Source organism: Brassica rapa, chromosome A02 (assembly GCF_000309985.2).
Source record: "Brassica rapa cultivar Chiifu-401-42 chromosome A02, CAAS_Brap_v3.01, whole genome shotgun sequence".
Taxonomy (NCBI): domain Eukaryota; kingdom Viridiplantae; phylum Streptophyta; class Magnoliopsida; order Brassicales; family Brassicaceae; genus Brassica; species Brassica rapa.
Genome location: NC_024796.2, coordinates 9,376,122 through 9,391,505, shown reverse-complemented (window position 1 = coordinate 9,391,505; position 15,384 = coordinate 9,376,122). Strand labels below are relative to the sequence as shown.

The 15,384-nt window shown below is 35.2% G+C and overlaps 2 protein-coding genes and 1 long non-coding RNA gene across 9 annotated transcripts; 2 read left to right on the top strand and 1 right to left on the bottom strand.

The window, feature by feature from the left end:
- Nucleotides 1–172: 172 nt before the first annotated feature.
- Nucleotides 173–6,521, top strand: LOC103852346 (LEAF RUST 10 DISEASE-RESISTANCE LOCUS RECEPTOR-LIKE PROTEIN KINASE-like 2.5). Of its 7 annotated transcripts, none has more exons than XM_033283549.1 (5): nucleotides 173–673; nucleotides 1,647–1,805; nucleotides 2,620–3,324; nucleotides 5,199–5,222; nucleotides 5,303–6,521. In XM_033283549.1, the coding sequence occupies exons 1-5, from the start codon at nucleotides 649–651 to the stop codon at nucleotides 6,421–6,423; spliced, it is 2,034 nt and encodes a 677-aa protein (XP_033139440.1). In that variant the 5' UTR covers nucleotides 173–648; the 3' UTR covers nucleotides 6,424–6,521. The 7 variants fall into 7 exon arrangements, with proteins under 7 accessions (XP_033139440.1, XP_033139439.1, XP_033139442.1 ...); XM_033283548.1 differs by having other exon boundaries at nucleotides 2,617–3,324; XM_033283551.1 differs by lacking the exon at nucleotides 1,647–1,805 and having other exon boundaries at nucleotides 173–763.
- Nucleotides 6,522–6,545: 24 nt separating this feature from the next.
- LOC103837526 (alpha/beta hydrolase domain-containing protein 17C) lies at nucleotides 6,546–8,457 on the bottom strand. The gene is made up of 6 exons (XM_009113882.2): nucleotides 8,210–8,457; nucleotides 7,743–8,074; nucleotides 7,589–7,625; nucleotides 7,269–7,505; nucleotides 7,135–7,182; nucleotides 6,546–6,988 (listed from the first exon to the last, which is right to left on the bottom strand). Exons 2-6 carry the CDS (start codon nucleotides 8,045–8,047, stop codon nucleotides 6,797–6,799), a joined length of 819 nt encoding a protein of 272 aa, XP_009112130.1. The 5' UTR covers nucleotides 8,048–8,074; nucleotides 8,210–8,457; the 3' UTR covers nucleotides 6,546–6,796.
- A 193-nt stretch (nucleotides 8,458–8,650) lies between these two features.
- LOC103852343 lies at nucleotides 8,651–11,181 on the top strand. The gene is made up of 2 exons (XR_001957231.2): nucleotides 8,651–8,840; nucleotides 8,924–11,181. It is a non-coding gene; the product is annotated as an uncharacterized LOC103852343 (long non-coding RNA).
- The last annotated feature ends 4,203 nt before the right edge of the window (nucleotides 11,182–15,384 follow it).

Genomic DNA, 15,384 nt, shown 5'->3' with positions numbered 1-15,384 from the left:
AACAGGAGAAAAAAACACAACATTTCTGTGTTAATATTTATTTCCTTTTTGTAGATCTCACCCAAACATGAATCAAAACACTCCCCTTTTAACTTATGTTTGCGTGAACCTGAAAGCTAGGAAAAAGCTTGGAAAGGGCGTCTGCAGTGGTCACGTTTTCCAAAAACTGACCCTACCTTTGCGATAATTTTCATTAGTTTTCAGAAATGTCAAACCACACTTACTTCCAAACAAACATGAAAAACTACATTAATACAACAGTTTGAAAACCAGTTTCATACAAAGGTCAAGTCTGTGAGATCAGACAATTCACTGAACTGCGATTTACTCAATATTACAAAGAGAAGGGAATCACATCCTTTCATTCTTGCCCAGAGACTCCAGAGCAGAATTCAGTAGTGGAAATAACGCATCAAAATGTTCTCGAACTCATATGTTTCAATCTGGTGTTCTCTGCCATTTAGAGAGATTGGTTTTGACTGATATCTTTCTTATCAACAGGACTCCATTACAGCTTCTATCCAACAAATCTCCATATCAAATGCTTAGGGGAAAAAATCAGGATTATAAACAAAAAAAATTTATTAGTTCAATAGAGCTGCTCTTGCCTGTTTCACCGCGAACGTTCCTAGGAGTTTCGTTACAAAAATGATCGACCTGGCCGATTTGGAAAGTGTTCTAAAGGAAGGATTTGAGAGGAAGGTGAAGATCAATAAGAGCGAGTATGAGCATGGTAAACATGGTCCACTCCATCCACCAACTGGTAAGTTTCTTATACATCACTATCATTTCCCATAATCATCACTTCGAAGTCGAACCTTATATAAATTGAGTGAATCACAAAAGTAAGAGAAGTCTTTCAAAGTTTTAGCTTAAAGAAAAGAGCTAACAAATGATAAAAAAAAAGTCTTTCCCCCAAGTCTCCGCATCTGTCATTATCCCAGACCTAGTCTTCTGTCACTCTTTCCACACAATCTTTATACTTATCTCCGTCTCTATTCGCTTAAATCACTTCCTCTGTTCGTCTCAACGGAAACCAAACCCCAAAGACACACTAGTATTCATAGATCTCAATCAAATCATGTGGTATCTCCCCACTTCTTGTCTTGTCTTTTTCTTCCTCTTCTCCTTATTGCACCATCTTTCTTGTGCTTCAACTAAAAAAGAACTTGGGTGGTGTGAGGCTATTTTTGAGTGTGGGAACATCACCGCTGGTTTCCCCTTCTCCGGTGGGAGTCGTCCCCAGTTTTGTGGTCATCCATCTCTGGAGCTTCACTGCTTTAAAAACAGTACATCTATAGTAATCTCTAACCATCTGTACGATGTTCTTCACATAGATCAAACATCTAAGACTCTTAGACTTGTTAGAGCAGAGCTTCGAGGTTCTTTTTGCACCGCTACATTCACAACCACAACTTTGCCTCCCGAAATCTTTGAGCTTTCAACAACCTCTCAGAGCCTAACAGTTTTCTACCTCTGCCACCGTAACCTTCGTTATAACTCGAGTTATTTATGTCCTGACAGAGGTTCTATCTCAGTGTCTCAAAACCTTAATTACCACAAATCCTGCCAAGACAGTTTCACAACTAACGTTCTCAAGAGTTATGTACCGGAAGAGAAAGAGTTGAATCTGAAACATTTAGAAAATGCTTTGTATGAAGGGTTTGATGTGAAAGTGAAGATTGATGAACAAACATGTGAACAATGTTTGTCCTCTCAAGGAATCTGCGGCTTCAATAATACAACACAGATCTGCTGCAAGAATGACTCATCATCAAGATGCAACGCACTCCATCTACCTCATAGTAAGTTTCTCATATATCATCATCGTTTCATAGCCATCTTCTTTAACAACCTTTAGCTTTTTTTTTTTTTTTTTTTTTTTGAAACACTAACAACCTTTAGCTAGAGTTGCGTTTATATATAAAAAAACATTGGATGATTCCCCTTGATTCTAGATATCATTTTACAATTTTTTTCTCATTCTGCAAACATTTTTTCAACTCTCTAACTTATAATTCTGCAACCATAAATATAATCCTTGATTAAGTGAAATCTGATGCGAGATTATTTTTAGTAAGTTACTATATATATTTTGTTTTTAGTTACCAAGTTGAAGTTCCGGGCCTTATTAGCACTGCATTTATTGTTTGAACCTTCCTTCTGTCACCAGTCAGTTCCAGTAGTAAATGGTTTCTTTGCCTTATTCCACACTCCATTTCTCCGAAATTTCTTTAGATTCTTTCTAGCAGAAAAACGACAATGACCGAAAGGGCCTGCGCGCTGGTGGTCCATCTGAGAAAATTCCAAGCCCCTGATTTTAAAGTCGTCAAAGTAGAACCCAACTCTGCGTTGTGCTTAGTGGGAACTCGTTTTATATTCTATAAACAAAAAAAAAAGAAAAGAAAAGAAAAAACTCTTTTAAATCACTATTCTGTTATCCTTTTCATCGTTTACCAATATTCACCAATGCCTTCATAGCTTCTTTCTACACCATTTTCGTATTTGACCTCGAGGGCTCCAAAACAATGATCAATCTCTTTTGTTCCCCAACAAAATCTATGTTGTCTAGAATCATATGGATATTGCTTGTGATCCCATCTTGTGTTTTCACAGTAGATGTACTTCACCAACGCTGCAGTGGCCCCTTTAGGTGTGGCGATCAGAAAGAACTCTATTACCCTTTCTGGAGATCAGAGAGAGAAAGCTGCGGCCACCCCGACTTCAAGCTCGACTGTAGTGGAGAATTCGCTGAACTGAACATTTCCTCTGTGAAGTACAGAATCTTAAGTATGAGCTATGGATCTCCTGTCATTAGTCTTGGCAGATCGGATTATATCGGCCATCTTTGTCCCGCAGATACTCGAGATGCACCATTTGACCAAAGTGTTCTTCAAATTACGCGTGATAACGATCTACTTACATTATATTACGACTGCAACAGCTTTTCACTACCAGCTACTACTGGTAGTAATTTCTTTGGAGAGCTTGGTTGCGAGGATGATATAGGCGATAGAAAAAGTTACTATGTGACAAGAAACATGTCCTCCCCTTTACCTAACGAGATCAGTGGCCTTATAGACAAGGCAATTTGCAGAAGAGACGTAACTATTCCTGTGTCTATAAATGCTTTGAAAGAAATGGAGGGGAGTCCCAGTCCGGACAGTTTAGAGAAGGCTCTTAAACAGGGTTTCGAGCTTGAAGTTAGTCCTGATTGTTCACGGTGCTTCAAATCTGGAGGTGCTTGTGGATATGACCAAACCTCAAATCGCTTCGTCTGCTATTGTGAAGATAAGCCGCATAGCAGTATCTGCCGAGACGAAGGTAAGATTTCTTTTGTAAATGATAGTGCTGTTCGTTTCGTCGCCGCAGGTTCTTGCGGCTGCGGCTGCGGCGATTTTTTTCAAAAATCTTGTTCGTTTGATTGACGCAGGCACCTGCGTCTAACCGCCGCGTCTGACGCCGAGTGTTGCGTCTGCCGCCGAAAAATCCCGCGATCGCGACTTAAATCGTGCGTTGACTTAAGATATTTACATTTTTGCCCCTAATATAATTCAGTATTTACAAATATGCCTAACCCTAATAGCCGCAGACGCAACTCCTTCTCCCATCGACGCAGCTCTTCCATCTCTCTCGATCTCGATCTCTTTATCCATCTCTCTCGATCTCTCTCTCCATCTCTCTCGATCTGAGCCCTCTCTCCATCAGCAAGTGTGAGATGACTTGATCCATCTCCTAGTTCTCTCGGTCTCTCAATCTCCGACCTCGAGCTCTCTCTCCATCTCGCTCTCTCTCTCTCTCTCTCAACTCTCTTCCCCGACACAAACCCTTCTCAAGCTCTCTCTCTCTCTCTCTCTCTCTCTCTCTCTCTCCATCTCTCTTCTCCGACGGAAACCCTTCTCCAGAGCTCTCATCTTGGTCAGTTTGCTAGAGGAGGACCACCAGTTAGTGCACGAGAGTTGTTCAACCGAAAGCATTCAGGATTGCGATCGGTGATTGAGAGGACATTTGGAGTATGGAAAGCAAAATGGAGGATTTTGGATCGCAAGCATCCAAAGTATGGTCTGGTCAAATGGATTAAGCTCGTGACAGCGACGATGGCGCTACACAACTTCATACGTGATTCACATCGAGAAGATCATGATTTTGTACAATGGCAAAATGATGATGATGGAGAAGGAGAAGCAGAAAGAGCTGATGGTGATGAAGAAGGAGAAGAAGGTGATGATGATGATGATGATGATGATGATGGTGGTGGTGGTGGTGGTGGTGGTGGTGGTGGTGGACATATTGTATATGAGCCGACCGGTGATAGAGCGATGGAAGCTTTGCGTAAGAGAATCACAGATGAATATGGTAGAGGTCGTTTACCGTATTAAATGTTTTAGTTAATGACTTTTTTTTTGCTTATAACTTTGATTAACAGTTCTATGTGATATTTGAAATATTTGTTTTATTTATTTAAGACTTGATGTATTATTTAGTTTTTATTATGATAAAAAATATTGTTAAATCTACAATTTTACAATTTTACAAATTCATAAAATTAAAATATGAAATTTTACAATTAAAATATGAAATTTTACAATATTTTACGATTTTATAATATTTTATTTATTTAAAATATAATTTTAAAAATTCATAAAATTAAAATATGAAATAAATGAAAATTGTGTCTGCGGCAACCAAACGAACAGAATTAAATCTACTTTCTGCGTCTGCGGCTGCGGCTGCGGCAATGTTCTGCGTTTACGAAACGAACAACAAGCTGCGGCTGCGGCTGAGTCTGCGGCTGAGTCTGCGGCTACAAAACGAACAACAACCAAACGAATGACCGCAGCCGCAGCCGCAGCCGCAGCCGCAAAAACCCGCGTCAGTGAAACGAACAGCACTGATATCTATCCCTAATGTGCTTCCACCCATTCTCAATATCCCACCTTCTGATTGGATTTTCCTTGCATTCTTAGAATAATATAGAGTTTTCTTTGAAAGTTTGGACTGACCTTTTCTTTCTGTCATCCTGTTCATGCAGACATCTCTACTTGCTTACCCTTTTTATAGGATCTTCCTTACATTGTTAGATTAGTTCACAAAAAACTCCATTGGATTTCAAGTGTTTAGTACCATTTCTAGTAAGATATAATTTTTTCTTTTAAAGTTTATACTAAGCTTTTCTTTTTCTCATCCTGTTGATGCAGGCTTTTCTACTGCTGCAAAAGCAGGTGCTTACTCTTTTCTTGGTCTATTTGATCAAATTTTATGCCAGCAGCATAGACTTACTATGAAAATTGTTGGTCTCTAGGAACCGGATCTGCTTGCGGGTTGGTGGGGGTTATTCTTATAGCCGTAGTTCTGTTCTGTCTCTTCATATGGAGAAGGAAGACATCAGATGTTCCTAGACAACTTAATCTAAAGGCCCTTATGCCACTAGAACACTATAGCTACGCGCAAGTAAAGAGAATTTCAAAGTCATTTTCTGAAGTGGTTGGGAAAGGAGGATTTGGAATTGTTTATAGAGGAACCCTTTGTGATGGCCGCAAGGTTGCTGTGAAGGTCTTGAATGATACAACGGGTAATGGTGAAGACTTCGTTAACGAAGTTGCAAGCATGAGCAAGACATCTCATGTCAACATTGTTACCTTGCTAGGATTCTGTGCTGAGGGTACCAAGAGAGCGATTCTTTATGAATTCTTGGAAAATGGATCTCTTGATAAGTTCATCTCAAGCAAGAGATCATCAAATATGGATTGGATGGAACTATATGGAATCGCATTAGGCGTAGCTCGTGGTCTAGAGTACTTGCACCATGGATGCAGAACAAGGATTGTACATTTCGACATTAAACCACAAAATGTACTCTTAGATGGAAATCTTTGCCCCAAGGTTTCAGACTTTGGCCTTGCTAAGCTCTGCGAGAGGAAAGAAAGCATCTTGTCATTACTAGACACAAGAGGTACGATAGGATATATTGCACCTGAAGTGTTTTCAAGAGTGTACGGTAGAGTCTCACACAAGTCAGATGTGTATAGCTATGGAATGTTGGTTCTTGAGATGATAGGAGCAAGGACTAAAACATCAACTGAAGACACTGCATCCAGCACAAGCTCAGTGTACTTTCCAGAATGGATCTATAAGGATCTTGAGAAGGGACACAGTGGAACGCCTACCGGGAATGTAATCAGCAATGAAGAAGAGGAGATAGCAAAGAAGATGACATTGGTGGGTCTGTGGTGTGTTCAGTATTCCCCTTCAGATCGCCCGCCGATGAACAGAGTGGTAGAGATGATGGAAGGAAGTCTAGATGCTCTTGAAGTCCCTCCTAGGCCTGTTCTACAAATTCCCACAGCTCCTCTTCCAGAATCTTCTACGGTTTCAGAGGATATTTCGGTTTACACAGAAGTATGTTCAATGAATATTGCATAAACCGGAAAAGATCCTGACATTTGTATCAGAGGTCTCCGGTTTGAGTAACTACTAGATGAAACTAACATTCTATAATCTGGTTTGAGGTTTGGGGAATACGGGATTCAACCCCAGCTTTCTAGAATTCAAAAAAAAAAATTGTATAAAGAAAGAAATATCCCTAAAACCTATTAAATCACATGAGCAGTAAATACATTTATTCATGAAATGCAGTATGCCAGTCTAAATTCCACATCGACACATTATAATACTACATGATCTATCAACGCTCCTCTGGGAGTTTTCAAGCTTATCACTTTTCTACCGACTTCGCCAGCCAACTTGTCTATAAACCCCTCGAAAGCAACCCATTTCAAACATAACGGTGATCTCGTTATATGGCAGCCTTCGCCGCTTGTTTGTTGGCAAGTGATGCAACAAATTTCTTTAGATGTTTAATGAAATCTGGATATAGTTCAAGGTCGCAGTGTCCACCTCCACTTATCCACAAAGGCTCATACTTCTCTTTGCTGAGTTCCCAGAGCCGCCTACCATGAGAATAATCAACTATTTCATCCGCAGTTCCCTGAAAGACCAACAATATCTTTCAGCGACTTGCATTCAGAAACTTCCTAGATACATGCATAACAACCTTTCTTCTGAAGAGAGCTGTTAATTCAATCACTCTCATAGAAATGGAAGGTAAAAGAAAGACATGACGTTGTCACTTACATGGATGACTAATACAGGACATGCTACTGAGCCGATCTTGTCAATATTCTGTTAAAGCATAGAAATGAATAGGTGAACACAGCTATAAAATGTAACCAGAAACAAAACAAAAAAATTAACATCCAGAAAATCACCTTGTAAATGTCAAACCAATATGTACATTTCACAGGATACAAAACCCTCATCCCAGACAGAATAGGACACTGTAAAACCACCCCTCTCAAGTTAGGTGTGCGCGAGGCTAGATCAACCGTAGGTCCACTACCAACAGATTGACCATATAATATAAGCTGATCGTCTTTCACTCCGTACTTTTCCTTGAGGCATTTATACGATGCTTCTATATCAGCATATGTGTTAGACTCGCTCGCCTGATTCAAGTACCATAAAAGTTCACACATCAATAACAAAACAATCCATAAAGTTTATTTCTTATTATAACAGAAAGTAGTACCTGTCCTGTAGACTGACCATAACCAGAATAATCATACCTGATGGAATAAAAAATTCGTTTGACTTATCAGACAACAATGGTAATGAATCAAACACACACACTTTGCAAGAAAGATGTAATCTTTAAACATGGGAGAAGCTTGAAAGAGAGTTACCCCATGAGATTGACGCGAAGGCGATTGCTAAGCTCGACGAAAAGCTCAAACATTTGTCCCACATCGGCGGCGTTACCATGAGAATAGAGAATCGTGGCATTAGCTTTGGAGTGTTTGACATAAACAGCCACGATCTCGTTCCCGCAGCGAGTTCGGAGCTTGAGGATGTCGACGTCGTCGCGCCGTGGGATTTCCGGTATGTACAGACGTCCGCCGCAGCTTTCGTCGGCTACCACCTCGTAGGACGGTGGTGTTGGTGGGAAGAAGGCGAATTTAGCAGCGATTGATGACGTTACCCCTCCCATATAAAATTTTCACCTTTCTCCAAAGATCTTGTGGAGACAAAGACAAAAGACAAAAGATTAAACAACAAAGAACGAATTGTCGGAATAAAGAAAAGGAGAAAGAATGAAAACTGAGCAGAAATTTATGGATGCAGAAGGGAGAGGAGAGGAGGAAAATGATACATGATTCGAATGGCACCGCGGCGCGTGAGATGTCTAAGGAGGCGCGTGTGGAACGATGGCTGAAAGAGCAGGGAGGTTGAGAATATCCCTTTTGTCAAAGCTCAAGAAAAGTCAAACTCAGCAGATAATAATCTTAGGTGGATGAAGGTTGGCCATACAGCTATCTTTTCGTATTTAGTTTATAAGAAAAAAGAAAAAAAAACATGGCTTTTTAGATTTTTTATTTATTAATTAAACTAAATTAAATTGGTGATCTTTTTCTTCAAAAATGGGGGAGTTTCACGGGAAAATGGGGTTTTAATTCATCATCTATTTAAAATTAGGTTGCGCAGATTTATTCATGAAGTAATGTTTAATTACGCAAAATTAGACTACAAAAAAATTAAACATAAATTAATGACAGAAACATTAAGTTTAAAACATTAATCCGATTGTTTTTTGCCTTAAAAACTCAGAACCCTAAATTCTCTTTGATTGCTAGAAAGATTTTTAAATAAAAAGACAATTTGTGGTGATGAGATGGTGAAAAATTTCACGGGACGCGTGAGGGAAGACGAAACAAGCTTCCAATTCGAAGAACACCCTTGAATTGTGTCGAACCTGAAGTTCCAAAATCAAGAGAGAGTAAAAGGTAAATTCAATCTTCTTCATTACTTTAGTTGTGTAGTGTCTGGTTAATATTTGTTACAATCTTTTTCATTAATTTGGCTCTAGGACTGTTTCTAAAGAAGAAGAAAGAAGCAATGTTGTTGAAAGAGGAATGACGAACTCTCTTGAAAAAGACTAATTATCTTGGCTGAAGAAGAAACAATTAGAATTATTCAAAAAAAAAAGAAGAAACAACTAGAAGTGATGAACTGATAAGGAACGAAAAAGAAACAAGGAATGTGCTTGAAGAAGAAGAGCTAATAAATCCAGAAAAGACAAAAAATGGTTGAAGAAGAGATAAGGAATGAAGAAGAAGAAGCAACTATAGAGTTTGATGATAATGCTTCTGGCTTTTTAGATTTAATGTCTCTGTTTAGTATTTGCATCATTTAATCCTTTTTGGTCCAATTTTGCGAAAATAAACATTACTTTAGGAATAAATCTGCGCAACGTAAAATTGGATATTAAAAATGCTGATTTCAATTAGTTGAGGAATTAAAAACTCATTTTCCCGGAGTTTCACTGGTCTTTATACCAAAAGACCACCTTAAGAGATCAGATTTACTCCTGAATTGTAATACTATTCAAAAAGTATAATATCCAAGAAAATCAATGAGTTTTTATAGATATATTATACCAACGGAGGTCCAAATTGTAGGAACCTTATTTTACTACCATAGGACAACTGATATTTGTAAAGAATAATAAGAACATAAACTAAAATTTCAATACCAAAATATAAAAATAAAGAAGAATTGCAGAGTCGAGATAGTTAATCTCTTTCCTTAAATCTTTAAACGCCCCGTAGTGTGACGGTTTTATGGCGCTCAGATTCCCAAGATACAACTGCAGCATTGTTTCTGTTTACCATCACCGAAAAACAGAATCTATCGAACCTATTTTTGTGATGTACTCTCAGACTCAAAAGAATAAAAAATACTAGCATAACTATTCTGAGTGGGAGAAATGTTCTTGATTGTATGAATGTGTGTGTTTTCTAAATGGCTCACAAGCCTTTATATAGAAATATAATGAGAAGCACAAGTTTCATTTTTCAACACAAAAATGAAACCTCCATAGTGCACTAATGGAGTTTTTAATTCTTGTCATTATTATGTGAATTTATTCCACATTTTGACCAAGAAATTAAAGAATAAAATTATTATTGTTTTGACCAATTCAAACAAAATAATATACTTTAAAATGGATTTCTTTTTTATATTTTATCAATATAAAAGATCAACATATATTTGGTTTATAAGATTTAGTCAATGAACATGAAGTTCAACTAACAAATCAAAAAACCCAAATCCAATTTCAAATATCCAATGTGTGTATTTGCTACTTTATACAAGTTTTTCAAATCACACACATTAGACCTCCATTTCTTATTCAAATAAAACTTCTTTTTTGACATATGAATACATTATTCATAATGTTCAAAAAATAGTTCCAACAATCCCCCACATGAATAGAAATGACTCTAGACACTAGACGACTCGACAGACTTTCTAGACAAGACTCAACTTCCTAGACAAGACTCGACAAGACCTAACTAAGGACTTTTGAGAGTACAAACGAAAAATCCACTGCATGATGAGTTGGTAGCAATTTTTCAGCCTTGAACCAGTCATTGTTAATAGCTATCGGATTTACTCGGCCAGGAGGTGGCCATGATGTCTTGAACCTCCCGGGCTTTGGTGTAAACCTAGACAATAGCCATAACACAGCTTCATTCTCTCACAGAATTAGGTTCTCTATTGTGTTCATTTTGGCCGTGAACAGTCTTGGTTAATCATGAGTGAACTTGGAGAATATAGCCTTTCCTTCATTCTCCTAGAAACGGCCCCATTTCACACTCACAAGGTGATTTGCCATTAACTTTGTTTAGAGGAGTATCATGTACTACTCCATTCATATCTCAAAGCTATGGACACAAATCATTAAAAGCTAATGCTTATCCTGTATTCCTTACATGTAGCACTGTTTAATCATCATAGGAATTGGGTATAGACCGAAGTCTTACAGTGCTTTGGGCAGACTTAGTTTCACTTAGTTGTCTCCTTGAACCTATTTCTTGGGATCTCCAGTCAGTTAGGTAGAGTTACCGCGAAACCTCATCTTAATTCACAGGCGACCCATTCCTTTTGATGATATAACAATTTGATCTCATGACACACCTTTAATTAAAGGATCCTAGGTTGTCACCATAGTGAACATAATCTCTTGAGATTAGTCGAGATCAATTATCTAATGATTTTTGTCATCTTTTATTCAAGATACAATTAACCATTATACACAAAACTCAGTGTATGACACTAGTTTGTTTTTTTTTTTAATAAAAAAATATATATTGTGATAACTATCACTAAGTTCATTTGGCTTTTTGCCAACAACTTTATATGGTAAGCAAAGCTTCCCCCACATTTCTTGAGATAACTCAAAAACATGTACATTTACATTTAACATCTCTTAAGAGTTTAGAAGGATTGATCTACAACTCTTTTAGATTTAAATAAATAAAAAGCATTTTCGAAAATTATCACAATTTTCTCTAAAAATATATTTCATTTTTAGAAATTCACATTTTCATACAACTATTTTCATAGTTCTCTCAAGTTGATTTATAAATCTAACTTGTATGTTTTGGATCTTTTCCAAACACATATTTTGCTTTTTTTAACAAATATACACAAGATATTATTTGTGCCATCAAAACCATTATATGATTATTTTCAACCATATTGACTTTATAAACTACAATACACATGTCAGTTTAAGTCACATTGGTCTAAAAATTCTCATTGTTTTTGCATGGTCAATCTTCTTGTAACTTGCATTTAAGCATTGATGAAATATAAATGTTTTTGATCAATATCAACAAACATTTTATTTTCTATGGCAAATGATTTATATGTGGTAGACCTCTCCCAAATTTATTTTGGGGCGTTGACTCACTAAATCCATTTCCATCCATACTATTTGATCTCTTTAAGATCCAAATGTTGTTTACAACATTAATTTATTTCACCATACTTAAAACATCAATATTTTTCCTCCTTCATGGTCAAACATAAACTTAATAATGAAATTAAGTTATTCCAGAAGGAAAAAACCTGAAACAATAAATCAAAGACGTTATGCATTTAAAGCAAACCATCATCTTTAACCAAGTCAAGGCATTAACACATTTTGAACAAATAAAGTTCACTTTCAACAACTTTTATGAGTTGGTAAAAATGCTTTTACAAAGCACGTGCATTTGACAATTATTATATGTGTTGAGAAGCAAATCATTGACTTCTCAAAACGAGACAAAGCAAAAACAATTTTCGCTTAAAATAATGCCATGAACAAATTCTGATGAGTCCAAACGATTACTCAAACCAAAATAATTAAATTGAGTTAAACCATATTTAGCCAATAAAAAAATTAAGCAGTCAAGCAATTAACCAAAGTCACAAAAGAACTATCGCTTCTTTTTACGAGACAGAAGATGCAGCAATCTATTGAAACATAGCTAATCAGATATCAATACGAAAATTATGCTATCAAAGACGAGCCACCAGAATCAATTAATAACATTGAACCCTGCAAAACAAACGACGTAAGCGAGAAGAACGAGATACTTCACGCAACACTTAAAAAATATTAAACCATGGACGATGATAATCTGATGGGAAAAAGAAAATTGATCTCCATCATAATATTTCTCCATTTCAGATCCGATTCCGGCATCTTTAACCTGTTCTTAAAAATAAAAACTTTTTAACAAATATCAGTATTGTTAGTGCAAAAGCATAAACAATATTTAAAGATTTAAGAGTGTAGGAACCTTATTTTACTACCATAGGACAACTGATATTTGTAAAGAATAATAAGAACATAAACTAAAATTTCAATACCAAAATATAAAAATAAAGAAGAATTGCAGAGTCGAGATAGTTAATCTCTTTCCTTAAATCTTTAAACGCCCCGTAGTGTGACGGTTTTATGGCGCTCAGATTCCCAAGATACAACTGCAGCATTGTTTCTGTTTACCATCACCGAAAAACAGAATCTATCGAACCTATTTTTGTGATGTACTCTCAGACTCAAAAGAATAAAAAATACTAGCATAACTATTCTGAGTGGGAGAAATGTTCTTGATTGTATGAATGTGTGTGTTTTCTAAATGGCTCACAAGCCTTTATATAGAAATATAATGAGAAGCACAAGTTTCATTTTTCAACACAAAAATGAAACCTCCATAGTGCACTAATGGAGTTTTTAATTCTTGTCATTATTATGTGAATTTATTCCACATTTTGACCAAGAAATTAAAGAATAAAATTATTATTGTTTTGACCAATTCAAACAAAATAATATACTTTAAAATGGATTTCTTTTTTATATTTTATCAATATAAAAGATCAACATATATTTGGTTTATAAGATTTAGTCAATGAACATGAAGTTCAACTAACAAATCAAAAAACCCAAATCCAATTTCAAATATCCAATGTGTGTATTTGCTACTTTATACAAGTTTTTCAAATCACACACATTAGACCTCCATTTCTCATTCAAATAAAACTTCTTTTTTGACATATGAATACATTATTCATAATGTTCAAAAAATAGTTCCAACACAAATTTGCAGTTTGCCCTCTTGGTTCTGAAATGGGAAAGCTGACTATCCTTTTGGACTATGAAGGACGAAACTACTCCTATTTTTGGAGAACAGAATCGAATCGGTGCATGTACGAGTGGTGTCATACGGCAGGTTTACCAAGCGATTTGCTAGGGAATTGTTCGCATGAGTAGTCCGGTCGGTAGGAGGCGATACGATGTTGTACTATTTAATTTTTTTTCTTTTTTTTATTTATTTTGTACTATTTGATGGCAACGGTAAATGTTTCGATGGTAGCATATGGAGAAAAGTGATTATGCCATATAAACTTTGGAAATTGGTTTGTATATGAAAAAAAAAAACATAATTCACTAAATAACCAAATACCCTAGATTTTCGATACATCCATTCTACTTTATGTAATAATAACGGTGAAACCTGAAGAAAATAAAAATAAAAAATCCTAGTTATTATCTGTTTCAAATTACTAGTGGCGTAATTATATTAATATCTTTACTTTTACCTTTATTTGATAAATTTTGAGAAATTGATCCATGGTTTTCTCCACCTCCTCGAACCATGTTTCCCTCCTCCTCATCGCCACCGTCTATGTTCTCTGAGTTTATTTCTTTCTCTAACTGTGTTGCAAAGGGACATCGTCTCCACTTCGAGAATCTATTGCGAGAAGAAGTCGTGACAGTCCAATCACATAGTGTTTTTGTTGTTAGATGTGTATTCTTTTATAATTTTTGATCAATAGGATGTATTTTTCAAATAATTTTCTAAAAGCTCCTATTAAGGAAAATTTTCATTTTTATAGAGAAATATTGTAGATTTGGGATTTTGATTTAGAAATTGAGATAAATAGAGTTTTTGTTGTTAGATGTGTATTCTTTTAGAATTTTGATGAATATGATGTATTTTTTTAAATAATTTTTAAAAGTTATTATTTAAGAAAAGTTTTCATTTTTATAGAGAAATATTATAGATTTGGGATTGTCATTTAGAAATTAGGATAACAAGAATTTTTTTGAAAGATGAGTATTCTTTTAGATCTTTTGATCAATAGGATATATTTTTTAAATAATTTTCTAAAAGCAGCTATTTAAGGAAAGTTTTCATTGTTATAGAGAAATATTGTAAATTTTGGATTGTCATTTAGAGATTAGGATAATAAGAATTTTTGTTGAAAGATGGGTATTCTTTTACAATTTTTGATAAATAGGATATATTTTTAAATAATTTTCTAAAAACTGCTAATTAAGGAAAGTTTTCATTTTTATAGAGAAATATTGTAGATTTGAGATTGTCATTTAGAAATTAGGATAACAAAAAAATTTGTTGAAAGATGAGTATTCTCTTAGATTTTTTTGATTAATACGATGTCTTTTTAAATAATTTTCTAAAAGTTGTTATTTAAACAAAGTTTTCATTATTATAGAGAGATATTATAGATTTGGGATTGTCATTTAGAAATTGGATAATAAGAATTTTTGTTGAAAGATAAGTATTCTTTTATAATTTTTGATCAAAATGATGTATTTTTAAAATAATTTTCTAAAAGCTGCTATTTAAGGAAAGTTTTCATTTTTATAGAGAAATATTGTAGATCTGGGATTGTGATTTAGAAATTAAGATAACAAGAATTTTTGTTGAAAGACAAGTATTCTTTTAGAATTTTTGATCAACATGATGTATTTTGTAAATAATTTTCTAAAAGCAGCTATTTAAGAAAAGTTTTCACTTTTATAGAGAAATGTTGTAGATTTGGGATTTTGATTTAGAAATTGGAATAAATAGTGTTTTATTGTTAGATGTGTATTCTTTTAGAATTTTTGATCAATAGGATATATTTTTTAAATAATTTTCTAAAAGAGGCAATTTAAGGAAAGTTTTTATTTTATAGAGAAATATT